General features: G+C 37.5%; 1 protein-coding gene across 2 annotated transcripts; it reads right to left on the minus strand.

Moving 5' to 3' along the window:
- Positions 1 to 1904: 1904 nt before the first annotated feature.
- LOC131784453 (probable E3 ubiquitin-protein ligase HERC4) lies at positions 1905 to 23775 on the minus strand. Of its 2 annotated transcripts, XM_059101256.2 has the most exons (31): positions 23422 to 23775; positions 21958 to 22120; positions 20862 to 20944; positions 20067 to 20256; positions 19953 to 19984; positions 19383 to 19474; positions 18165 to 18248; positions 17779 to 17825; positions 17423 to 17633; positions 17054 to 17187; positions 16111 to 16167; positions 15374 to 15482; positions 14555 to 14744; positions 14132 to 14181; positions 13859 to 13921; positions 13216 to 13275; positions 12687 to 12794; positions 11888 to 11932; positions 10928 to 11017; positions 9754 to 9924; positions 8522 to 8569; positions 8201 to 8296; positions 7728 to 7846; positions 6995 to 7042; positions 6289 to 6361; positions 5729 to 5811; positions 5026 to 5134; positions 4348 to 4422; positions 3951 to 4053; positions 3359 to 3411; positions 1905 to 3083 (listed from the first exon to the last, which is right to left on the minus strand). In XM_059101256.2, the coding sequence occupies exons 1-31, from the start codon at positions 23651 to 23653 to the stop codon at positions 2922 to 2924; spliced, it is 3180 nt and encodes a 1059-aa protein (XP_058957239.1). In that variant the 5' UTR covers positions 23654 to 23775; the 3' UTR covers positions 1905 to 2921. The 2 variants fall into 2 exon arrangements, with proteins under 2 accessions (XP_058957239.1, XP_058957240.1); XM_059101257.2 differs by lacking the exon at positions 11888 to 11932.
- Between the last annotated feature and the right edge of the window lie 825 nt (positions 23776 to 24600).

Below are 24600 nucleotides of genomic sequence, written 5' to 3' on the forward strand. Positions count from 1 at the left end.
TCTGTATTTAGTTATTTTGCCGACTAGTAAAACGTGAACCAATAAAAAGCAGACGGTTAAAGGGCGGACCCATAAAAAGCAGACCAGTAAAGCGTGGAAAGATAAAAGTAGACCAGTAAAACGTGGACAAACAAAGGACGAATTAGCAAAACGTAGACTAAAAGAAGTAGACTATTAGAATTTGCACCTTTTTAAAAGCAAACAAGTAAAACGTGGACCAATAAAAAGCAGACTAGTAAAACGTGGACTAATGAAAAGCACACTAGTAAAACGTATACCAAAAAAAGGGAGACTAGTAAAACGTGCACCAATAAAAACCAGCGTAGTTAAACGTGGACAAAAAATGAAGCTCATCAGTAAAACGTGGACTAATAAAAACCACACTGGTAAAACCTGGACCAATGAAATGCAGACTAGTAAAACGTGGACCAATGAAATGCAGATTAGTAAAAAATGGACTAATAAAAGGCAGATTAGTAAAAAATGGACCAATAAAAGGCAGACAAGTAAAACGTGGACTATTTGAAGGCAGACTAGTAAAAAATGGACTTATAAAATGTAGACTCGCACAACGTTGGCTAAAAAAAGCAGACTGGTAAAAAAATGGACTAATAATAAATGGAAGACTAATAAAACTTGGACTAATAAAAAGCAGAGTGGTAAAACATGCACTAAAAAAAAAAAGACTAGTAAAACATGACCTGCAGAGGGATAAGATAAATTCATACATATGAGAAGAATGACAGCTTCAAAGCTAAAACATAAGAGTTAAGAAACTCTAACGGAAGCATAGGTCTCAAAGGTAAAAGACGAAGGTACCTCTAAGGGCCTATTTACACGGTACGACTTTGTCGCATGCGACAAGCTTACGACAGGCTTACGACACGAATTGTTTCGTGTAAATCAAACCTACAACTCGCTTACGACTCTTAAGTCATGTCGTAGGCCTGTCGTAAGCTTGTCGCATGCGACAAAGTCGTGCCGTGTAAATAGGCCTTAAGTCATTCGTTCATGCCACTGCCCGACTTAAGAGAATAAAATAGAAATGGTCGCTTTTTTTATCTTTGATCCCCGAAAAGAGAACACCGGTTCGCGAAATCATAAAATAACTTTTTGTCAACAACCAGTTTCGGCCTTCTTTCTTATCAACACGATGGAAGATAATGGGATTGTCCAAAAGATTAGAGTCATCGTAACTTTCATTTTTCCTATTTGGGTAAATTAACATAGCTTTTTCCAGACAGGAATTCAGCAATTGTCAACAATAACATGTTTGAAAGGATTTTCCCATTTGACTATCAAACCCAAGAAAACTATAATAATAAATTATTAGTGCAAAGAAATCTTAGTTCTTGCCTTCAATATGCAATAGTTGCCGGAGTGAAAGAGGGTTTATGACTGAGTCGACGATTAAGAGGCCCAATTGAGCACAATGCGCTCCTAAGCAAAGTGCGAGAGAATTTTATAAAAGTATTAGGTTCTCTCCCACCAAACAATGTTGTGTACTCCAGCTACAAGGTTAGCTAGAAAAAAACGACTCCAAATTGTATCAAAGCTGTAAAGGGGGACGTAGACTCCGATAGCAAGGTGAGAAAAAGAACGAAGCATGTCCATATTTGTGCGTTTTATTCTACAATTTTTAAATGATTTTAAAGAAATATTTAAGGGTATGGATTACATTTAAAAATTTTCTGCGTGGAAACATTCCCAATCTTTCGGAGACATCGGATTACACTCTTAGCGGTTGCTTTTGTCTCTTCGGCTGCTTAGAGGCGAGATTTCCATTACCAGCTTCACTGCATCATCAATTTCGCGTAGATCGCGATTTGAGATAACGACACACAGACAGCCTTTCCGATGGTCTTAGATATGAACTACAAAAAGACAAAAAGGAGAATACCCGGTTCCCAGATTTTAAGAATCGTATTTATTTCAAAAGTTTTATACACCAAAACCTTTTAATTAACAAATCTAAAATTATTTCTAAAGGCTAGGATACGGTGGGCGGTAAAATTCACTGGTACATGACGCGCCGGGGACAAGTCGCTAAAACATTAGCTTCGAGTATAAAGAGAATCTCGAGAATTCTCGGTATCAGAGTGGTCCCGGAATAAATCGCAAACATCACACCTGGTTTAAATTTAAGCCACGTCTGTAGCAACAAAAATAATGAGTCACAGAAATTGTTTAGGAAGCATTAGAAGCGGTTTTGTCTCGTCCAAAAAACTATTCACCCTGTGTTTCCTTTCCTTCAAATGACCAACCCACATACCAGAGATCAAGTTGCCATCTGACATGTCAAAAATAATTTTAAGATCTTTTCTCGTTGCCTACAAATCCTATTGCACGGATAATTCAAATTATCAGAGCATTGAGCTGAATTTCTTTCTTAGCGCTCCCAAATCCTGGTGTATGGAAAAGCGAAACAAAAAAATCACCTCCACACTTCAGTAAAAAGAACACAGAGTCAACAGTTGCCTTCAAACAACTGACAAATTCAAGACGTTGAGAACCGCAGGCAAGTCTTACAAGTCCATGATACTCGTCACTTCGTATTTTGCCTCAGCGAGCTTTTAACCCTGCAGGTTCTTGACAAACACCTTTTGAGTGACCAGCGCGATTTTGCAACGCTGAAAACCATACAACCTGCGGTTTTCCATTTCTGCGTAACAAATCGCAAATCCTCAAGTGGCTTGGCGAGGAACTCTCGCGTTTTTTTGCTTGCCAACGAAGCACCATTGACATCAGAAAGAGCGTGCATGACTGCAACCTCGGTAAATTTGTTATTTCGCTGTCGTTTGGATCATCACAGACGCTTTTTATCTCACTCTTCTTTCAACACATATTAAGGTTTAAAGCTATACTCCCCTCTAGGAATAGCCAGGAATAAGTCTACTTGCAGGATAATGACTGATAATTTTTTACGCAAGCCCAAAGCCGGTTGAGTACTCCACTGCTTGGCTGAGTTTTGTTTTCATCATTTCTCTTGTTGAGTATCTCGGTAAGTCCAGCAAATTGAAGCACGTGTGTGCCACAGGAAGGTGATCTCCTTGTTCTCCTCCAGCTACGGGCTGAATTATGATCTGTTTTGAAAAAAGATATACAGAGAATACATCATTCAGGATGAGTGACTTTATTTGATTATAACTTCCAAACTCGTGAAATCTTATATATGGGTCAATTGATAACAATTATCTTAAGTGTTGTGATTGCTGAGCTAAATTCTAATAAATCAACAGATTTCGTTTAAGTATTTCAGCATATCACTCTATTACGTTATTTTGTAATGGCCTTGAAAGTAATCAACTTCAGGATCACCAGCAAAGAAATAATGAAAATATTACGAGATTAGTTATACCTTCATGGATTTCATTCCCAAAATTGGTACTCTGTCACTTCCTGTTAGGAAAGCTGAAGGATAGAATTCAGACAAATGTAACACATATTTCGTCTTATTATATCTCTAAGTTAGCACGTGCTCCATGCTGCTTCATTTAGCGGGCCGTATTTCACTGTGTGGCCCGCTAAATTCAAAAGTTTGCTTGCATAGGAATTGTCTCCCTCTATTTGAACCCAGAGTGAAATACAAAAATATGTTACGCGTTGTTCTTGCTCAGATTTATGGCCATACAAATCCGAGAGGAAAAACTCGGTCCGTTACCTACAGTACTGACCCGGAAAATGAGGTTAGTACGAGGTACATATTTCTTTACAATCTCAGCTTGGTGAAAAGTTGCTTTTGTGATGTGAAGAGATTGGAGCTCACAGGCAAATTCAAAACAATCCCCTGTATATGTGCTTCATTAATTCGGTCACCCTCTTCCTTACTTTCTTGTTACCATCTTTTTCAGAAAGGCTGCATTTATTGGTCAGTCTTGTAAAGGAATAAAAACCAATCTCATGACTCGTCCGCGATTTGATGGCTCAGTCTCGCTGATACAAAAACTCACCAAGGAACTTTTTCTTCATTTTGAACGGAAAGTCAAAGAAAACTCCCCAGAAGTTTCTGATAATAGGATGGCCCTTGAAGTACTCGCCTTTGTACATCGCTACCTGAAAAATGGAAATGAAATAAAGTTACATATTGTTTGATAGGGAATCCAGAAAAGGAGCTGAACACTGTGGGTAAGAACGCAACGACAGAAAATCCTATCCATTTAACTTAAACAACATTAGAGTAACGCGCGGAGCGAAGGGAACACGCCACTCGGCGAAACGCTATAACTGGAGTGGAGCGGTTGTTCGAATGCACAGCACCCAGGTGTTCTTTTAACTCTAAAAAAACTTCCCCGTGTCCTTTGAACTACTGTTCAGTCTCTTTTCCTTTTATCTTGTATGTTCTATTACCTTTTCGAGTTCCCTGAAGTCATAATCTTGACATCCTACCACCATCTGCATTAACTCCTCCGGATGAAAAAACTCCTAGAACGATCAGAAAGATGTCCAAATAAGTGACAAAAGGCAAGCCTGACTTTCATGCTAAATTAAGGCATTGTCCACAACGAGCCATTGTAAATAAATAAATGCTAACAAGCGATATGTTATAATACATAGCTGAGATATTACGAGAACCCTAATTGGTCTGAAAGCTATCGTTTATCGCACAGGTAAACCCTTTAGGCTGGTTATTTACACAAGGTCTAACTCAAACCACGGTTTCACGCAATCAGTAGGCCTCAGGTATTCTCTAAAAAAGGGTTAATTCAATTTAATAAACGACCTGCCACTGTTAGCTTCCGACCCTTTTGACACTGTTCACAAAAATAAATGTTCAGATGGAAGGTTGACCTTGATTGAGTATTGTTTAAGATGCGGTTTTGTTAAACAACGGCTAAACTTTGTTCATATAGTCAGACCTTTAAGTTTACTTCATAAAAGCAATAGAGCGCAATTTGTAATAACCCACCTGTGAGTCGGGAGAACACTCGCCTCCCACGCGTGATTTTTGATAACCGACAAAAAGTGCGGTCAATTACTTAATTATGCGAAAAAAAATGGTATTAACAGAGCAGCACTTGCACCCACCATGACTTTTCCACCACACACCCGATGAAATCCTTGAGCAAAAGCCTCAAACTGTTTCTCGACTGACTTGTTCAAATAATAATCGATATACACATCCACATACTGCACTCTAGACAAAGGAAAAAAAACCACCAAATGATGCGAAACGTGCTCAACAGAACAATACAAACGAAAAATTCCACACACAACACTATACAGCATATCTTACCATAACAAGACAAGACAATTTGATCGACCGCAATTCATAACATTAAAGCAAACCACTACCCCATTTCAATAAAACTACACGATACGAAACGATGGCAAAATAGATTGAGTATCGAAAGAGAGGGATGGTCTTTTTCTTATGTATATATACTTTGCAGTAACGCATAGTATATGTGACTTTACGCCTTTCATAATTTTTAGAAGTTTTCTATATTTTAAAGACGTTCTCGCGCTGAAATTTGCATTCAAATATTTCTCCATATCTCTTCTTACACTTTCACATCAGTAAGCTTATTCTCCAAACAGTTCTCTACATTTCCTAAGGTGCTGACAACAAGAATTTGTTTAACAACCAGGAGTATCTTTCATTGGTGATCATTTCCCCTACTTTCGTGACCTTAGTGTTTGCTTTAGGGGTCATACTGTAAAGAGAACTTAAATGCTATTTACTTTTAGGGATCAAAGGCTTAAAAATAAGGGGTTTTGGTCATCGCACCTGTTCTCGAGATTGACTGGAGTTTTTCCTCCATCTGGAATCAAATCTATATATTCTAATGCTCCGTACTTCTCACGTACAACCTGAGCAAAAATTAGAAAACAGCTCATTATAATTTACTTTCTGTTGTGCAGGTGACTGGTCGAAAAACATAGTTTTAAGACAGATCTTTGAGTTATCATTACCCAATAAGAACTTACAGTGAAAAAAGCAATCTCCATGAAGCGCGGCAAAACGCCAATTAACAAGCTACGATCGTCTTTAGTTTGCAACTGATTGGTTGAAAGGATGGCGCGAGTTTTCTTGACCAATCACAGAGCAAAGCCAAAAAGTAAGCCAAAGTAATGGCGGATCACTTTCGCCGACACAACTGAAAATTGTTTTAACTTTCAGGGTGAACCTTATTAATAAGTTAGGAGAATCAACACACAGGTGAGAGAGTATTCAGCACATAATAACTGTAAAGACATTTAGGGAAATGGTACCAGTCACAAAAACTTGTAAAGAATGTGGTAGGAAACATAACATATCCACATGCAACCCAAACTATATTAACTTGCCTGAAAATTGAGTCCAAACGTTTCCGCCAGGTCTCCTTCTGCTTGGTCATACTCCAACAAATACTCAAGGTTCCTGTCAATCAATCGTGAAAGTTCTTATCGTTACTGGAACACACTGTTGGCAAATTCAAATTCAAGTTTCCTTGCTTGAGGAGTGAAAGGGACAGGAGCTACACTGCAAATGATCCGTAGGTGATCAGGTGAGTTGTAGTACAAAACATAAAGGGGTAAGTTTCTAAAGAAACTGTGGTGCTGCGTCGGTGGGAGAGTATAGCAGGTAATTTAGTGGTAACAACTGGGTTGAAAACGTAAATTAGCCACCGTAAAGGGTAAAAAAGCTGACGTTTCGAGCGTTAGCCCTTCGTCAGAGCGAAGGGCTAACGCTCGAAACGTCAGCTTTTTTACCCTTTACGATGGCTAATTTACGTTTTCAACCCAGTTGTTAACACTAAATTACCTGTAGTACAAAACAGATGGGTTTAAACTGAACAATCGAAGACTATCCACAAAATCCCCAAATAACTGACTCCCGCCTTATTTTGAGGCTACATGAAAAATTAAATTATGCGTATATTTCTGTTCACTGGCTATGGCTGTGAACGGTGGCTGAGTGTATACCTTTTAGCGATACCTTTACCCGTCGGCGTAAATCTCCTTAGTGCATTATTACAGAAAACTCCTTTAGTCTACAAGGAAATTTAATTACTTGGCAACTGCTGGTTTAAAACCTCTGAAGTCATCAAGATTAGGTTTCCTGATAGAAAAGAGGAAAAAAAAAGTGACCGTCATTTTTTTCTTGTAATATCAACACACAATATAAGTATACAAAACTAAACTGTTTTGGAAAGGTTGTCGAGACAATAAATGCACCACAACTCAGAACGTAAACACAAAGACGTTTATGAAAGTCAAAAAAGACAACAAAACATATGTTTACCCTATAAAAATTTATGCAAAAGTTTTCATGAATACACTAGTAATTCTAAATAATATTCTTGGGGAGCTAAACTGAGCAGTGATAAAAGGCAGTGTTATTGAGGCATACCACATCCCCAATGGCCTTACACTCTGCTGTTAGAAGCATGTTTAGCAAGTCTTCGAAGTGTTTCTTCACGAAAGGATTAATAGCGATTTAAAAGGCGTTCAGGTTTAAGAAAAGTGAAAAGGAGTCTATCCGATGTAACGGTTGCATCAGGTAGACACAATTAGAATTTGAAATTTTCACCTTGATAGTTATCAGATAGTAATACTCTTGTGCAAAAAGTTTGAACAAAAGTCTGCAATAATTTTGCTGAAACTTTCTTAAGAGTATGGTAAAGAAATCACAGCCGAAAAAGATTAGATTTCACAAGTTAATCACTTTTGAGAGTAAGGGAGGGTTTAAATGACATTGACAAAACATAGTGCCTTCCATGAACCGAGCACAGCGTTATTCTAACCTGCCTAAAAGTTTCTTATACAAAACAGGAGGAAATCTGAGGTCAATGATAGTAGAGTTGTATATGGCCAATCCACAGATGACACCAATCAACAGGAACATTGGACTTTCTTCAAATGACTACAACAACAGAGGGAAGCAATCAGTAAACAATATCATTTGGAGAATCAGCAGTGTACCTTCTAGCAATGCCTTGATTTAAAGTCTTAGCAGCAATGCCACTGGAACAATACTTTGCCGTTAACACGAGTGACACAGAACGATATGCTAGTCACAAACTCTCTACTCTATCACTCTCCTCTGACTGTAAAAGAATAATTAATTAAGAATAATTAAGCGCCCCCCACCCACCACCCCCCCCCCCCTTACCCCCTTAAAAGAAGAGTGACGTTATACGGGTCCGAAATCTGAATTCAAAGAAACATTGGGTCACCAACATTCCTTAATAGTAGAGATCTTAAGTAAGACACATACCAGATCATTAAACCAAATGGTCTGAGACTCTTCAATGTAGGTAAACATTCCATATTTGGGGTCCAAGATCTCCGTCAAAAGCAGCAAGAAAAATTCCTAAAGAAATCAGAATTTGACTGTGAGACACAGAAACTACAAGAAACCGCTTTTTTCGCCTTTCAGTTATACCTCTGACCAAGAGTCCACTTATGAGGACCATTTTTGTACTAAACACTGGAAAATATCTTTGAATTCCGAGCACATCCACTTGCGAGAGCGTCCACCGTCCAAATCATGCGTTTGAGAACAATGTCTGTTCATAAAAGTGTTAGGACACCTTACCTTCCTTACACCACCAGCATCAACACCTTCTTCACCATGAAACACGACCTGCCAAAAAAAGGAGGAAATAGTGAGGCAGTCTCATCAGGCTTTTCCAAGTGTTCAGTTAGTAGAACGGAGCGAAAGTGTGAACAGGCGCGATATCAGTAGCTTTAGAGCGAAAATGAAGGTTTGGATCGAGTCACGTTCATTACGCGAACCGACCCAAATCTCTCTCGTTTTTCAAATCTCTGCTATCATCACGCCGTTTACAATAACGCTTCGTTTTACTAACTGAACGCTGGGAACAGGCTAAGGTATTCTTTATCGTGTTTTCATGACTTCCTTACGAGACCAGCCTTATCGGTTTTTATGATTCTCCCAGTTGTTTCAAAAGCCAGCTAAAGGCTTTAGTTTTACAGGTGGATACGAGGATCAAACGACATACTCATTAACTCACTTAATCAATCTATGCACACGAATGTAACTATAATTTTCAATTTTGAAATAAATTTTTTTGGACATATCAAGGAAAAATGACAAAACGCCATAGCCAAACGAAAACTCCCACAACCTACTAGGCGGGACTGAAAAGCATTGGAAATTCTTTTGGGTTTAAAGGCTTCATTCTCTAAAGTAACGCGATTAGCGTATAGCAATTATTTTGAACTGTGCAGGAACACTAAGTCGAGATCTAACCATCCATATAAGTAACAAACCAAACTCGCAAAATTGAATTGTTATAAAAATTCTTTCTTTGTCAGAATTATCAAACATTGGAACGATCTTCCTATTAATGTATTTAATTTTCGTGACTGCCCTAACGTTAGTAAGTTTAAATTAAGATTGAAGAATCATATGAATGTTTATTGAATGGCCATTTTATATTTATTTATTTATGATACTTATCTGTTTTTCACTTGACTTTTTAATATTTTTAGTACTTGTTTTTGTATAGTGACCTTAAATAATTTTATATTTTTTTTCTTTAGGAGACCCTTGATATAGGGCTAACCTCTGGGTTTCCTTTTTCTTAATAACTACGTTTTTGTATGTTATTCTGAAATAAAATATTGTAAATTGTAACTACAAAGCTAAGCCCCAGGCTCCAGTTGTTCGAAAGGTGGATGAACGATAAGCAGCGGACACCGAAGGATGTTTGGCCAACCCTTCGAAATAGTGATAAATCTACTAAATAACTTTTTTTTCAGGCTTTAAACCAACAAAGTTAGTCGTAAAGTTCTGCAGCATACCTTAAGAGGTTTCTTCAAGTCATACGGACCACATTTCATGATCTGTGTCAGAGTGTCACTAACAATGCTGTCCCTTTTCACTACAATCACCAGTATTGGGTTAACTGGGTCAATAGGTAGTTGTGACATCATCATCCTCACATTCCGGCGATTTACTTCTTCCACAGCGCTCTACAATAATTGCAAAAAGGTGATAGCTGACTCTTTCACCAAAAAAAAAATTCTGGCTAATTTCACATGAGCAGTTTTCAAATGAGTATCGAAAAACCAAAACCAAAGTAATCACAACGAGAACTCAAAGAAAAAACAAGCAATCCGCCTGAAGCGCGGAAAAACGCGAGTGACTAAGTTGGGATGAGCCTTGGTCTTACAATTGATTGGCAGAGGAGATGGCACCAGTTTTCTCGACTAACTTTCGATCTTGTCCTACCCAGCCTTAAATCATCTTTACAGCGACACGAGTTGCGTTTAAAAAGTTCCTTGATACACATTTGTCTGTTCTTCCAAGAAACAGTTAATTTCGTTTGCCCAAGAGTCTCAATGCTTCACGAAATGGAGTCTACCTTCGGCCATAGCCACGTTTTGATGAAGTGCTTTTCCTGTACACTCGTCATGTCCGGATAAAAAATACCTTCCTCCAAAATATATCCGTGGCGGATGCAACTAAATTTATCAGTTATAGCCAAAGGGATGCTCTTGGGAAAGGATGTAAGGGACACAATCCTATTGGAGGCCATGTGGTCGAGTGGTTAGAGCACTGGGCTTTAAATCTGCAGGTTCCGGGTCCCAGCCCCAAGCCTTGCTACCCTCTGGGTTTGTTCTCGGTTGCCCCAGGTTCAACTCCTTGGGTGCGCTTTGTATATGGCCAACTGATCTGCCTCCTCTCATTTGGGATTTTTAAATACTATGTTTATTCATTCATTCGTTCGTTTATTCATTTGATCATTCATTTATATTGGACCTTAAAAGCCCCATTGGGGGAGTAACAAATAAGTATCCATACAAATACACAATCACCCTGGAATGGAATTGGACAGGATGGGATGAAATGGAAATAAAACGTTCCTGATCCCTTGAAAATATCCTGAATTCACGTGAGAGACCAAGTCTGGATGAAAGGCACGTTTATTGTATTATAAAGTCTAAACTTCTTATAGTTAGTTTTTTGACATACCTGCATCTGCATAACAGCATCTGTTTGAAGCAGCGTGGTCTTAGCTTCCGCATCAAAAACAAATGGATACCGACAGAAGGAAAAGGTTTGCTTAAAAAGAAACAGTGATAGAGAATCAGTCATTCCTACCTACATACTATTAATTCAAACTTTCAAATGACACTCGTTCTCTTATAGCAAGATCGTTATCTTGATTGAGAGAGGAAAATTTACAATTAAAATAGGCGTACTGAACCTAAAGCTACCAGGTGGAACGACGTTAAAAGAGAATTAGCTTCAGGAAAACATTTAATTGTTAACTGCACCATCAAAAAAAATATTTGAAGTCATGTCGCTGATTAAGTTTTTAACATTCCAGAGGGTAACGTACCCTGTGAAATATCATCTATAAATGTGTTAAAACTTTAGCTACAGACGCCGCCATCTTAGCTACGTTCGTCCTTACTTGTGGAGTACAGTCTCACTGCTCATAGTCAAATGGTCACCAGCCTCACGAAAATCATCTTCGAATGCGTTAAACGTCCGCCGTAGATATCGCTATTTTGAACACAACGCCGTTACTTGGCCGCACGCCCAAAGACACAAAGCGAGGCCTACAACCCGCTATTGCTCAGATCAACATTGAGTTAAGAGTCTCTTTTGCGTAGTTCCTAATAATTAAAAGGGGGCATCTCTTTGAATAATTAGGAACCACACAAAAGGGACTCTTAACTCAAATGTTTATTTGAGCTGCTGCGGTTTGTTAGCCTCGCTTTGTGTTTTTGGCCGTCCGGCCAAGTTAAGGCGTTGTGTTCAAAATAGCGACGTCCACGACGAACTTTCATCGAACGCGGTAAATAGCAGATTTTAATACAACCTTTTAAGGAAAGAGACAGAAATCATATGGTTTCTGGGGCACACTTCTCCCCTTTAAAGCGTTAAGCAAACTTGGATTTTAAGCTTTGGAAAATCAAGGCCTACCCCATGATTAAGGTGGCGCCAAAATTCTTGACGGTTAGTCACAATCTAAACAAAAGTAAAAGGAGGTGAAGCATGTTGTTTCATTTTTAGTGTGTGTGTGTGTGTGTGTGTTGAGCAATGAGAGCTGCATGTGCTGGTTTATCCAGTAAAGATGGGATCAAATATTTCTCTTGCACTTTGCCCAAAACAATTGAAAAAAGTGAAGATTATGAAAGATACTACACAGATGTTTTAGCGTTATGTAGAGTGAGTGGACTTTTATGGAATAATTCTTGGAATATGAAGGGCCTCCGGTTGTTAGCGATATCGCCAGAGTGTTTATAGTGACTGCCATTAAAACTAATTAATCACAGCGAAGCATTGAGCAATTTTCAATTAATTATCGAAAATAATCCGCGATTGCTACAGTTTTGCTATACTTGTTCTATTATTGGTCTAGAAAGCTTGTGCCACCCAGTCAACCAATCAGATGATTAATTACCACCAATCACGACTTAGTCGCCCGCGTTTTCCCGCACTTTAGGTGGTTTGCTTGTTTTGCTGTGTGTTCTAATTAGCTCTTCAGGGTATTTGCTTCCTTTCTGTTTGCCCATGGCGATCACTTTTTTTATTTTTACGACACTCAATCGAAAAACACTCTAACGCTTCATAACCAGTCGATCTTATCGTCTGAAGAAGTCAAGAATAATGCAGTCAAAACGTCACAATCAAAATCAGAGGCATTTGCACGATTTTATCACAATAGATTATCATCTGATAAACCCTTTTTTCACAAAAAAGGTATATTTTCAAGTCTTACCTGATTTTGAATCCAGTTGAAGAAGTCAGCTCTAATGTCAATCGTTGCCTGTATCTCAGGAATATAAAACTGTTTAAATGGTACAATGTCACCAGATTCTGTATTAACCTAGAGATCAAGTAGCAAAAAAAGCAATCAGAAATATCATTTCCTTCACTCACTCCATTATAAGCTTTTGAGATAGACTTTATTTCCAAAATTAAATCTGAATGCCTTAACTACTGGACCAGTGATACTATGCAGCCGAAATTTTCAGCGTTATGCGAAAAAAAAACCATGAAATTCAGCTGCCTCCAGAGCCTTAACCCTTGTCGTGATGAAACAAACCTCCCCTTCTCTAGATTGAGCTCTCTACTACCAAAGTTTTACGTTGTCGTTCCTGAGAACAGGAAAATGATTCAATCACTGTGATGAGGGAATTAGCATAAAGAGCCCCTGAAATAAAAATCATCTCTAAGCTATGGCACATGAGGGACAATATTCAATTTTTCCTACAATGTAAAGACAAAAAAGTATATAGTTAACTCACCGTGTTAAGTTGTTCTAAAACATTTAAACATGTAGCCAAAGCTGCTTGACGTCTAACGGCCTGAAAACAATTCACCGTCAAGATGATGACACTTTTGTTTGTGTTATGAATTCTGATAGTCGCAGCTTCTTCATACACATATATATGACTTTCTATACACTTGAAACTCACCAACGATGTCTAAATATTGCTGGTGCTCAATACTCAGAGCTCTCAGCTCTTTAAATCGAAAGGGATTTAAATGCATTTTCGTTCGCATAATTTTTCAACAAAAATATTTCGCTTTCCACGCCAAAAGTGACATCACGACACTGCTGCCTCGATTCAACAGAGGTGAAGAGAGTTCTAAAATTGATGAAATTTGACTGGTTGTTTTATTGCTTGTAATACTAAACGGTTTTTCACTCCAGCAGCACTAAGCTTTTTTTCTCTCCCCCTCTTACACCCAACAGAATTTCAGATTTCTCAGGGAGACTCGGAATTTTTTCTTTGTCCCACGCTCGTGACAAGACGAAAAACATCTTTCCCAGCAAGTTACTTATAAGAACAAGTCTACATATAGTTTGTAGCCGTGTAGTATTTCAGTGCTGTCACTCTATGCTTAAGAACAATTACCCGTCAAAAGGCAAATAGTTTAACTTACCTCTTCAGTTATAAACTTTGGAGGAGGAAAGTGTAATAAGTACTTTACACAATCTTGAAACATCTACACAACAGCAAAATGTGACTGTTAGCATCACAAAACAAAAAAATGCATTGACAAGGAGAGAAGTTTTCAAAATTAAATGACCAATACCAGCTGGTCTTTACAAGCATTCAGAAACAAAGGAAAAAAAACATTAATAAAGGAGTGAGTTTAATGACTAAAGTGATACTGTGCAAACTAATCATCCAAAATGAAGTTAAAAAGACAGACCTTCATTGTACGAGAGAAAAAGGTGGATGGTAAAGAGGACCACCATCTCACTGAAAAAATCAACAAAACAAATTAATGGCAAAACATGTTAAGCATATTTCAGAGTAGAGGTAAGACTGTAACTTGACATAGTCCTTCATAATAAACAGACTAAATCAACAGATTCCATTCATATGTAGAACAAGCACCTAAGGTCAGTAAACCAGATAGAGACAATAACCTGTATCAATTCCGGCAACAATTGTTCTCACTAGGTTAATTCTGAATTTTCTTTGTTTCCAATCTACCTCTTTAATCACAGACAAAAAAACAATCAAATTTAAATTGGCTCCAAAAAAGACTGAAGTTAGAACCATGACATACAGTTACATAGGTTTACCCACTGACATGATTTTCAAACATTTTCATGTCTGGCAAACTTACTTAACACTTTTCTGGCATCTGTTGATAATCGTAAGATGGCTTCACTGAATGGAATGACAATATTTTCAAACTGTTCACCATTTTGATAAACAGAACATTCTGGAAGAAGTAAATAGACCCTGAGGGCTTCAATGTCTGGAGGTGGTTGAAGGAGGGAGTGAATGACACCATGTGTAAAGGCAGCAAACAACTGTGGAACAACAAAACAACAATGTTATAGAAAATGTTGCTGTTCATCAGGGTTTTGTGGAGACATCTAATCTACCATGAACATTTAACCCTTAAACCCCAGAAGTGATCAAAATGAAACTTCTCCCAATAATATCCTTACATTATCCCGTAAACAGCTAAAGAGAATATTCAAACTTATCAAGTGGAGGTTGTTGTCTTGATCTAACACCAAATTCTCATTCCTAATTCACAAAGATATGTGTAGCAGCTAGAGGGGAGAATTATCAATTAGATCTTGGGAGTTTAGGAGTTAATTATATGTCTCACAATGCAGTCAGGCCATCAATTGCATTGATCGTGACCTTTTGTCTGCTATACTGCCAGTCTTCATTAGGCAATGAGGTTGAAAGTTTACATGTTGATATTAAGAGCGCCTTGGTCTGCTGCTATTTGTGTGTTTTGGGAACAACATTTAGTACTCAGATTAATAATGAGGATCAAAATACACCAATGACAGCACACTCAATTTATCAGAAATACTGTTTAAGCTACTTTAAGTTGGTCATTCTCTGAGGCTTCCCTCTAAAACCAAGACTACTCCAAGCATGGAAAAATGATAATGGTATCCTTAAAGTTACACGAATTTACCTTTGTAACAATTGCCTTGTGCTTCATTCCATTGAGCAGATCAAAGGAGCGTCTTGCAGATTGTAGATGAATGCCATGGATTTTAGAGCTTGTTTGTTCATGGTTTCGTCTGAAAATACAGAAAGAAAAATACAAAGTTCTATGTATTATGCATTTTGCACTCTGATTAAGGTCAGCAAAGTTTCTATAAATTTTTAAGTTACTTTAAGAAGTAGTCTTCATAAACTGTATAAATTTTGTTTCATCATAGAAAAGTAGATACATCATGATATTACGACACTGATTCTGGACAAAAGGACTAACCAACAAGTGTGTGCCACAGACCAGTGTGCGTATTTCTCACACATTTGGGATGAAAATTATTGGTGAACATGAAAGACATTTAGGAATTATATTACATTGTAAAAATTAATCTCTCATTAAAGCTACTTCATGAACAGGATTGATTCATTCACTTGTTGACTAAAGTGGATAAAAGGCATAATTATAACATACAAATAATTGCACAAGAGTGCACTGTACATGTATTTCTGGAAGAGACAATGAATGAAATTTTCACCATCATGTTTCACGTTCACCAACTGCCAAACTGATGAATGATTAAAAACATTGTGATGCCTTCATAAGCTACTTTCAGCCCTACAAGCTTGGGCACCGACATAAATACTGATTGTGTCATATAAACTACAAAAAAACTCACAAATTAAAGAAAATTTAAACAGATTTAGGTGCCTTACCTATCCAAAAATGATCCATTCAAACATGAATAGGATGAGAAAGTTGTCTCTAATTTACTGTTATGAAAAGAAGAAACAGTTCATAGTTATTACTAAGCAATATCTCAAGTAAGGAAACAACCCCACACAGTATTTCATGGGTACTACTTCCTTCCTTTCTTTCCCAATTTAGCAAAAAGGGATTTTTATTCCATAAAATCAAATTCCTAAATCATTTCATTTAGTCACCAAACTCAAACTTTCAAAGCAAATTGAAAAAGGACTCAGTTATCCAGAGTTGAAAATAAATGACTGGAAATAAGGAAGAATTGAGATAACTGTTTTGCACTCCAGACATACAATCTACTTTATACTGTATGTCTTGGGTAGAAAACAGTAAGTCAAGGATCTATTCCAATGTTATAAGTCGGAGAGTAAAGAGAAGTCAATTGATATATTTAGGTGTGGAACATCAGGTTTCTAAATTACTGTAGTTATAAATCACAACACAGCACAACATGAAACAAAACAAAGCAAAACAGCAAGGAAGGTCCAAGTAATGTAACCTTTGCAGGTTTCAAAGAAAATAAATCTTTCAACAGAGTTCAAGCAATTCACATTTTTTAAAGTAATAATGGCCATGGCTTCAGACTACAATAAACTGTTTCTTTGAGGAAAAAATTCTGAGGAGAAAATGGTCTGAAGTGGAAGGGAAATTATAATTTCTTTGAAGCTCAAGAGAGGTTCAAGTTATCAAGGATTTCAGTTGTTAAGGAAGAATTTATAATAATTGTAAATGTACAGTTTACAACATAAATCTAAGGGAAATCAAATTTGACTGAAGTAATCAAAAGGTTGGAAGGAGTGAGGGATCTAGTTATTACTACCCTATCCACCAGATAGCATTTTTTTCCAGTGGATAGTGTTATTGAACAACCAGGGCCTATAGTTCATAATGACTCACTGAAAAATCTCGGTTGAAGGATTGGGAAGTGACAACTGTTGAACCAACTCCAGTACACTAGACTCTGTAAATGTCCACAGGTGTTTAGATCGGTCTTGAACCCGGAAATCACAAGGACTGCGGTCGTCCTGATTCTGAACAAAAAATGTTAATTAAAAGTAAAATATACATGACAGTATGAATTGAATAATAATTCAAGCTCTGCACCCAATAAGCTCACTTCACTTTGCCTCTAGAAACTCTTACACTTCTCTTGTTCTCTTGCTAACCATGAACCAATTGCAAAGTACACTGTGACTGACCTTTGTTGAACCACACCCAAAGTACCACTTGCAGAAAGTTACCTGTATTATGCATGTAGCCACTTACCTTTTTTGATACAAGAATATAGCAGTGGTCACCACCTGCAGCTATTCTATGGACAACATAGTGATTCTCAGGTTTAACTTTCACCCAACTGTTGTGAACAGCAACAGGGCTATTGATATTCGTGACTTTGTTATTGCCCAGTTGGCCATTCTCTCCAGAACCAAATGAGAACAGCTTTCCTGATGATGCAACATAAGCCAGTGTGTGAAACCTGCATCAAAGTAAATTTTATGTCACTCTAAGAAACAAGAAAATGATTCAAAACTTCCTTCCAAGAATGAAATCATTTTCTGAGCATAAACTATCAATCGAAAATAAATTATCAAAAGTTACTCCAATGTAACAAATAATCATACCTTCCACAGGCAACTTGTGTCACCACTTGTCCCATTAGTTCAAACACCTAATAAAAGTATATGTTTAGTAACTCATTTTTTCAAATAAATTATTCAGAATGGAATTAATTTGCTAAGAAAAGAAAACCCATGATTTAGATGTTTTGTTTTACATCACAATTGAATGCCAATAATGAAGTTCAAGAGTAGCTCTAACATAATCAGTTACATGTGTGTATGATCATGCAGAAGGCTCTTTCAGAGATGAAGTTCAAATGCCTGCCTCATCTTCCATCACCTCTCTATCTCAGGAAGTGAAAACCATTTTTAGTGACCATCTGCTTTCAGGCTTGCAGAGACTACACCTATCTTTTAAGAAATATTTTTTCAGTAAAAAGTTCAAGTACCTTTTTAGGATTACATTCATCACTATTAGAGTTATGTCCAAGTTGACCAAAATTGCCCCAACCAAATGTAAACACCCCTCCATCCTGCAATGTATAAGAAAACATATTACACAGAGCTATAAAATATCAACTGTTTAAAAAATCATGTCAAACACATAATCATAAGACTACAGTGCAATTCTACTGCAACAAATAATTTTAAAAAATTTAGTATTTAAGTTCTACTATGGCTCCCCTCTGATAAGGTCTACATGTATTTTGCTGGTTCCTAGTTAAGTTCTTGGGCTTCACTAAGTGAGAAGAATTTCTTCTCCTGTCGGATAGTAACCCAATCCAATATTTGATGAGGGTAGCCAATGAGCTTTACTTCAGGTTTCCCTGACAGTCTGCCAGCACTTACTTTTCACTAAATAGTTTAAAAACTCCTCTCTCTCCTGGGTGGAGATGGGCACTGTGAAATACCCACTCAAAGTTATACTCTAGGAACCACCAGATGCCTGGAGATATCAGTCTTACAAATCTTAATTGCTTAATTGCTTCTTAAAGGTCCTTGTAACTTAAATGGGTCCACAAAGCTGTTCTGTTTTCATTCAAAATGGGGGTTTCAAAAGTTTTGAAAATTATGTGATAACAGTATTAGCTAAAGGAACAAATTAAGATGCCAGAACCTGTTTCTCTATTCTTTACATTTTGATTTTAAAAACTGGCTTCAGTCTGTTAAGTTACCAAGCCTTTCAAGAAACGGATACACAACTCTCAAAGTTACATTAAAGTTATAAAAAAAGGGTTAAAATTAGTCACCAGTGGCACCCAGGAACTACTTGAGCACAGCCCTTAGAATGCAGTAGGATATTCCATAGCTTAAACCTTTAACCCCTAAGGGTAACTATCATCTAATTCCTCCATACAATCCATACAATATCACCCTTGAATAACACATAAAGGTTACAAGAATAAAAGAAATGATCACTATCTGAGGAAATTCTTAATTGTTGGACAAATTCTCCTTCTCAGCATCTTAATAAATGTACTGAGAACAATATGGAGAATATGCATACTGACCTTAGGGTGTAAAGGGTTAAATCTGGACCATAAGATCCACAAAGGGTTCCATACAGTTAACAGAGGGTCACAGGGATCCCCTGTGATAGCACTACATGAGCACATGTTGCCTTAGCTTCAAAGCAGCCAACCAAAGAATTAGCTTATACACTCTACCTCTGTCAAGGCAGCTGTATGATACTCTCCTGCTGTGACATAGCGCACCCTTTGTGATCTTAAGGACTTCACAAGTACAGGCATAGAATGATCTAAAAGAAGTTTGCCAAGTTTCAAAATAAATTGCAAGCCTAAATTGCTTGATTGTTTTACTTTTTTAAAATAGTTTTCTAATTTCCTAATAAATATTTGGCCTTAAAGTATCAAACAACTTTTACTTAATACTGTAATGTAGTATCTAAATCATTTTTAATTGCATTCAACTGTGAACATTTTTTAACCAACGAGCACATTGTATCAATTGTAAGATTTAACCCTTTTACTCCTAACACTGACTAGTATCAAATTTCTCACTACAATATCACCCCTGAATCAAACTTGAAGGGCACAAGAATAAAGGAGGTGATAACCAGCTAAAGGAGTCCTTCACTGTTAAACAAATTCTCTTTGTCAGCATGTTAGGAAATGTATAGAGAACAGTGTGGAGAATATGCATACTGATTTTAGGGCATAAATAGTTAACATCAAATGAATGAGAGATAGCAGGGCAAAATGGAGAACTACACACACCTTTGTTGTCATTTATTCCCAGTTGGCCAAAGCTAAAAAGAGAAAAAATGGGCATGTTATAAACAAGTTTCCCTTGATCATCAATAAAGGGAAAAATTGTGGAACTTTACTAACTTGTTTCTCCCCCAGCTAAAGAGTGCTCCAGAGAGTGACAAGGCAAAGCTGTGATATCCACCGGCACAGATCAAAGCAAAGGGAACCCCACACAAAGAAGACACATGTTCAGGTACATTGTGCACTGGACTTGAATTACCAATTCCTAGCTGTCCGTGTTTGTTATCACCCCAAGAAAACAAGAATCCACCTACATAACAAAAGAACAATTATTTAACCATTTCACGCCCAAGAGTCACTGACATGGATTTTTTTCCTTGCAATATTCATACATGTTCAAGCAGAAAGGTTGTGAGAGGAAAGAATAATAACAATGAGGGAATATTATAGTAACACTGTACTTGATTTAACATCGAATTCTTAGGACTAGAATCATACACAACATATCATATCACTAAGGAAAATACATTTTGCAACAATTGTGGAAGAACAGTGGTTCTGACCCACTAACAACATGACTTGCACTCAATGTGTACCCACACTTGTACTTGAACTCAAAATCTATGATCGAGTGACTCCACTGAAAAACTCAGTTTCTAAAATACACATTTTCATGTAAAAAAGCACTAATCAATATGAAGTTAAAAAAAAGTTGTTCCAAATTAATTAAAAAAAAGGATGTTTTAGGATTGGTATGTCTAAAACTTCTATCTTAAAACAAAAATGGAGAATTGTTGGCAAAAATTGAGCTTATGGTGCACTGTTATTTTCTTTTATGACTAATATCATTTTGTTAAATTACTGGACACTGACAAAAAGAAACCATGTGAGGACAGCTTTGAATTTAGTGTTTACCTGTACTGAGTGCTAAAGAATGCCTTGCTCCACAAGCAACTTGTGATACCATCACACCATCAGACTGGAGACTTCTAACAATTCTAAACAAGTAAAAGACCATGAACAAATTTAAATCAAGCAATGCTAAAGAATAAACTCTGCACAGGTGTGTTACAGTTGTCAAGAATATTGAGACTGACAACTGGACTCCAGGCACGGGGTCCATATTTGTCACATGGCCAGGTCAATGTGTTACATTCTTGAACAAAAAAACTATCCTCTCACAGTGCCACTCTCTACCAAGGAGCATAAATGGGTACCAGTGAAATTGTCAGGGAAGCCTGATCAAATGCTGGGTTGTAATCTTGTGATGGACCAGCCATCCATTCAGGAATAGGGGGAATAGTCATACTCCTAGTCACTTCATGTATATTAAGAAAACCAGCATAAGCTCTGGCTGGATGGACGACTTGGCTTCTGGTACAGACTTAATCACCCAAAATTTATAACGAGACTGAGAGGACATACAGCATGCTTCACACATCTTAAGAACTACACACCTACAATTGTTATGATATCATAATTTATCATGATTTTTAAGAAAATACAATGAAAAATCATAGAAAAAGTATATTGTATCTATATCACAAAAAATACTCAACACCCACAATGTTTTAATAGCAAGTTCCGACTAATAATTTAGGACGGGGGAGGGGGGTGTTAGCATATGACTAATAATTTAGGACGGGGGGGGGGGGTGTTAGCATATGACTAATAATTTAGGATGGGGGAGGGGGGGGGTGTTAGCATATGAACAGAATGCAGAATCAGGTCATCCTGTAGGAAAAATTAGGGAGGAGGGGGGGTACGTCTTGAGGCCACGTGGCCCACAATGCAACTAAGAGTTTGACTTGACGACTTGCCTCCACAAGGCACAGAGGACAAAACAAAATGGGTTGACTAGGGAATCCAGAGGGCTGACTTCTATTTCCTTTCATATCCCACTTTGTTCTGACTTACTCTGTCCATTGTTCCTCAATGAAATCAGTTGTGGATTATGTTCATGGTATACCCTGAAGCATTATAATGGGAATTAAAAATAATAATAACTAACTTTGGATGGCTTTGGACATTGTTCTCTGTGTTTCCTAGACCCAGTTGTCCCTTAGTGTTGTCACCCCATGCAAGCACAAGTCCACTATCTGTGACAGCCAGGGTGTGCATTTGTCCACAAACCACTTGCTTGACTGTGCGTGTTTCAAGTGCATCTACACGAGCTGCAAAATAGTCACCACATATATACCAGCATTAAAGGTAAGATACCAAAATCATAAAAAATATGTTTGAATTGTGGACTATAGATTTTAACAGAAGAAACATTGTTGCTATCACATCCAAATCAACCATGCCACTATAAAATAACAAGGCAGCAGCTATAAAAAATTAAAATAAGTATTTTTCCTTTGTCCCATACTCATGACAAGAAGAAAAACATCTTTCTCTATTTCTTTATCAAAATCAAAACTTACCATCTTTCTTATTCTATTTACAGACATGACACTACTGACATCGCTAATCCTTGCAGCATGCAGAACACATGTCATATGAACTCCCCAGTAGACCTTACTTACCATAGAGTCTCTGTGGCTCAGTGGTGGTGTATCAAAGCACAGAACCCATAGGTCTGAGGTTTGATTCAGAATTTTATCTTTGTCCCACACTCATGACAAGACAAAAAACATCTTTCTCCAACTACATTAATTTTTTTATCCGTGTGTCACATAACATATTGTGCTTCTTGAGATGACAAGGAACTAGTTTTTAACATTTATTATGTTGATCTTTTTGTAGGACTGTATATTCAACAAATAGATTCCATGTTACTGTGTGTCTGTTCAATACTAGATCACAACTGACATCAGAATGTGTTAAGAACACAAAAGTGACACAGGAGCCTCACACATGTTCTTACCACATTTTGACCTCTTTTGTGGTGATTCAAGAAGCAAAACATTATTGATGGTGATGTTATCTACATCTCTGTCCCTCAATACATCAGAAGTAAGAACCAATCAAGCAAAAAGCATACATAATACAGCTTATCATATAGACATGACTGTGCTTTTGTAACTCATTGACACCCAAGATCTAACAGTAAGTTCTCCACACCACCTGTGATACATTTCCTACAATTTTGGCTCTAAGAATTTGGTGTTAAACCACAATATATTCTCTAGTTGATAGTTTACATTCTTGTCATCAACTGCTTTCTTGAAAATGCTTTGATACTGTAAAGGGGAAATCGCTTTTGTTAATCTTGGGAGTGAAAGGCTTAACTATTCCCATAATGTAATCTGTCTTAATTGTTAACATCCCTTTTAGCTCAATCAAAATTCAATCGAAACAAAAATTTTGCTACAAAAGATGAAAATAGCTATGATAGACATTTAACTAGAATATGCGATTTCACTCGGCATATCAATTAAAAATAATAAACTAGCTTTGGAGTAAACATGTAAACAGCAACACCAAAGCGATCGACGTCAACTAGTGATGATCAATAGACTGATTTACCCACCGAACTTTTTTCCATCTTTATTATGCCCAAGTTGTCCATTTTCATTACTTCCACACGTATAGACAACACCGTCCTTTTTCAAGACCGCTGTATGCTCCCAGCCACACACAATGTCTTTAATTTCGGACTCAGTTCCGAAAGTGCTTTCAAGATTCCTTGGAGACAGGATATTTTCGTCCTCAATCTCTCCCAACCCAAGCTGGCCTTCGGAGCATCTACCCCAACAAAACATGGCTATACCATTTTCACTGATACTTCGCTTTCTTTCCTGTACATTGTTGTCCGCATTTGTCTAAAAGTGGCATATTGAAAATGTTAGGGCTCAGACAAATGTTGATGTCATAGTTCCGCCATTATGCGCTAACAGGAATTGGTACCCAGCAATCGCGCGGTCAATGTTCACGATGGGTACAGTGGATAGAGGGAGGAGTGGGGGTGACGAACCCAAGCAAACAATTTGGTATCATCAACTGAGTAACAGTTGATAACGTGACTTGGCCACCGTTGGGAGTTTTAAAATTGAGGTTTCGAGCGTGAACACTACTTAAGCAGTCGTAAAAATAAGGCCTGAAAAAATTCTGTGGTGCGTTTCGACTTCATATGAAATGTCGTCGCCCAGTGACCTGTCAGTGGGTGAGGTTACAGGGTCCGCGAGGGCGTTTCTGATATACCCCTCCACTGACATGTATGTTCCTTATGGGCCCTTCAGTCGTATGAGTTGAACTAATTTCCTTTTAGTATTTTAGGAGTTGGTGAGTGCTTCGTTAAGTTAAGATTTCATTGTCATATACCCGAATTTGATTCAACATATTGGAATCGATTGATTCAGTTTCTGTCTTATGTGTTAACCCCTCAATCCCTAAAAGTGACCAACATCGAAAAAATTCTCCTTATAGTATCACTTGAGTCAAACATTAAGGATATAAGAATGAAGGAAATGATCCTCAACAGAAGAAGCTCGTGATTGACCACCAAATTCTCCCTGTTGGTACCATAAGGAAAGGGTAAGGTAATATTATGGAAAATTAGTATATCGATGCTAGGTCGTAAAGGGTTGTTGGAACAGGGGCTTCGGTTGCAGTAGATTCAAAGTAACTGTGACGTTCACAACTGGTAAAATAAAGCGTCCTGGGATTTCCCTTCCTTTGGATTTCCTCACAAACCGCAAGAAAGGAACAA

This window comes from Pocillopora verrucosa, chromosome 5, assembly GCF_036669915.1.
Source record: "Pocillopora verrucosa isolate sample1 chromosome 5, ASM3666991v2, whole genome shotgun sequence".
In the NCBI taxonomy this organism is placed as follows: domain Eukaryota; kingdom Metazoa; phylum Cnidaria; class Anthozoa; order Scleractinia; family Pocilloporidae; genus Pocillopora; species Pocillopora verrucosa.

Excerpts from the sequence above, each read along its gene's own strand:
- LOC131784453 (XM_059101256.2), bottom strand. The coding sequence starts at position 23,653 with ATGTTTTGTTGGGGTAGATGCTCCGAAGGCCAGCTTGGGTTGGGAGAG. Across the intron at positions 22,121-23,421 it reads TAAAGATGGAAAAAAGTTCG|CTCGTGTAGATGCACTTGAA; the intron begins GTGGGTAAATCA and ends ACTATTTTGCAG. Across the intron at positions 3,084-3,358 it reads TGGGAATGAAATCCATGAAG|ATCATAATTCAGCCCGTAGC; the intron begins GTATAACTAATC and ends TTTTCAAAACAG.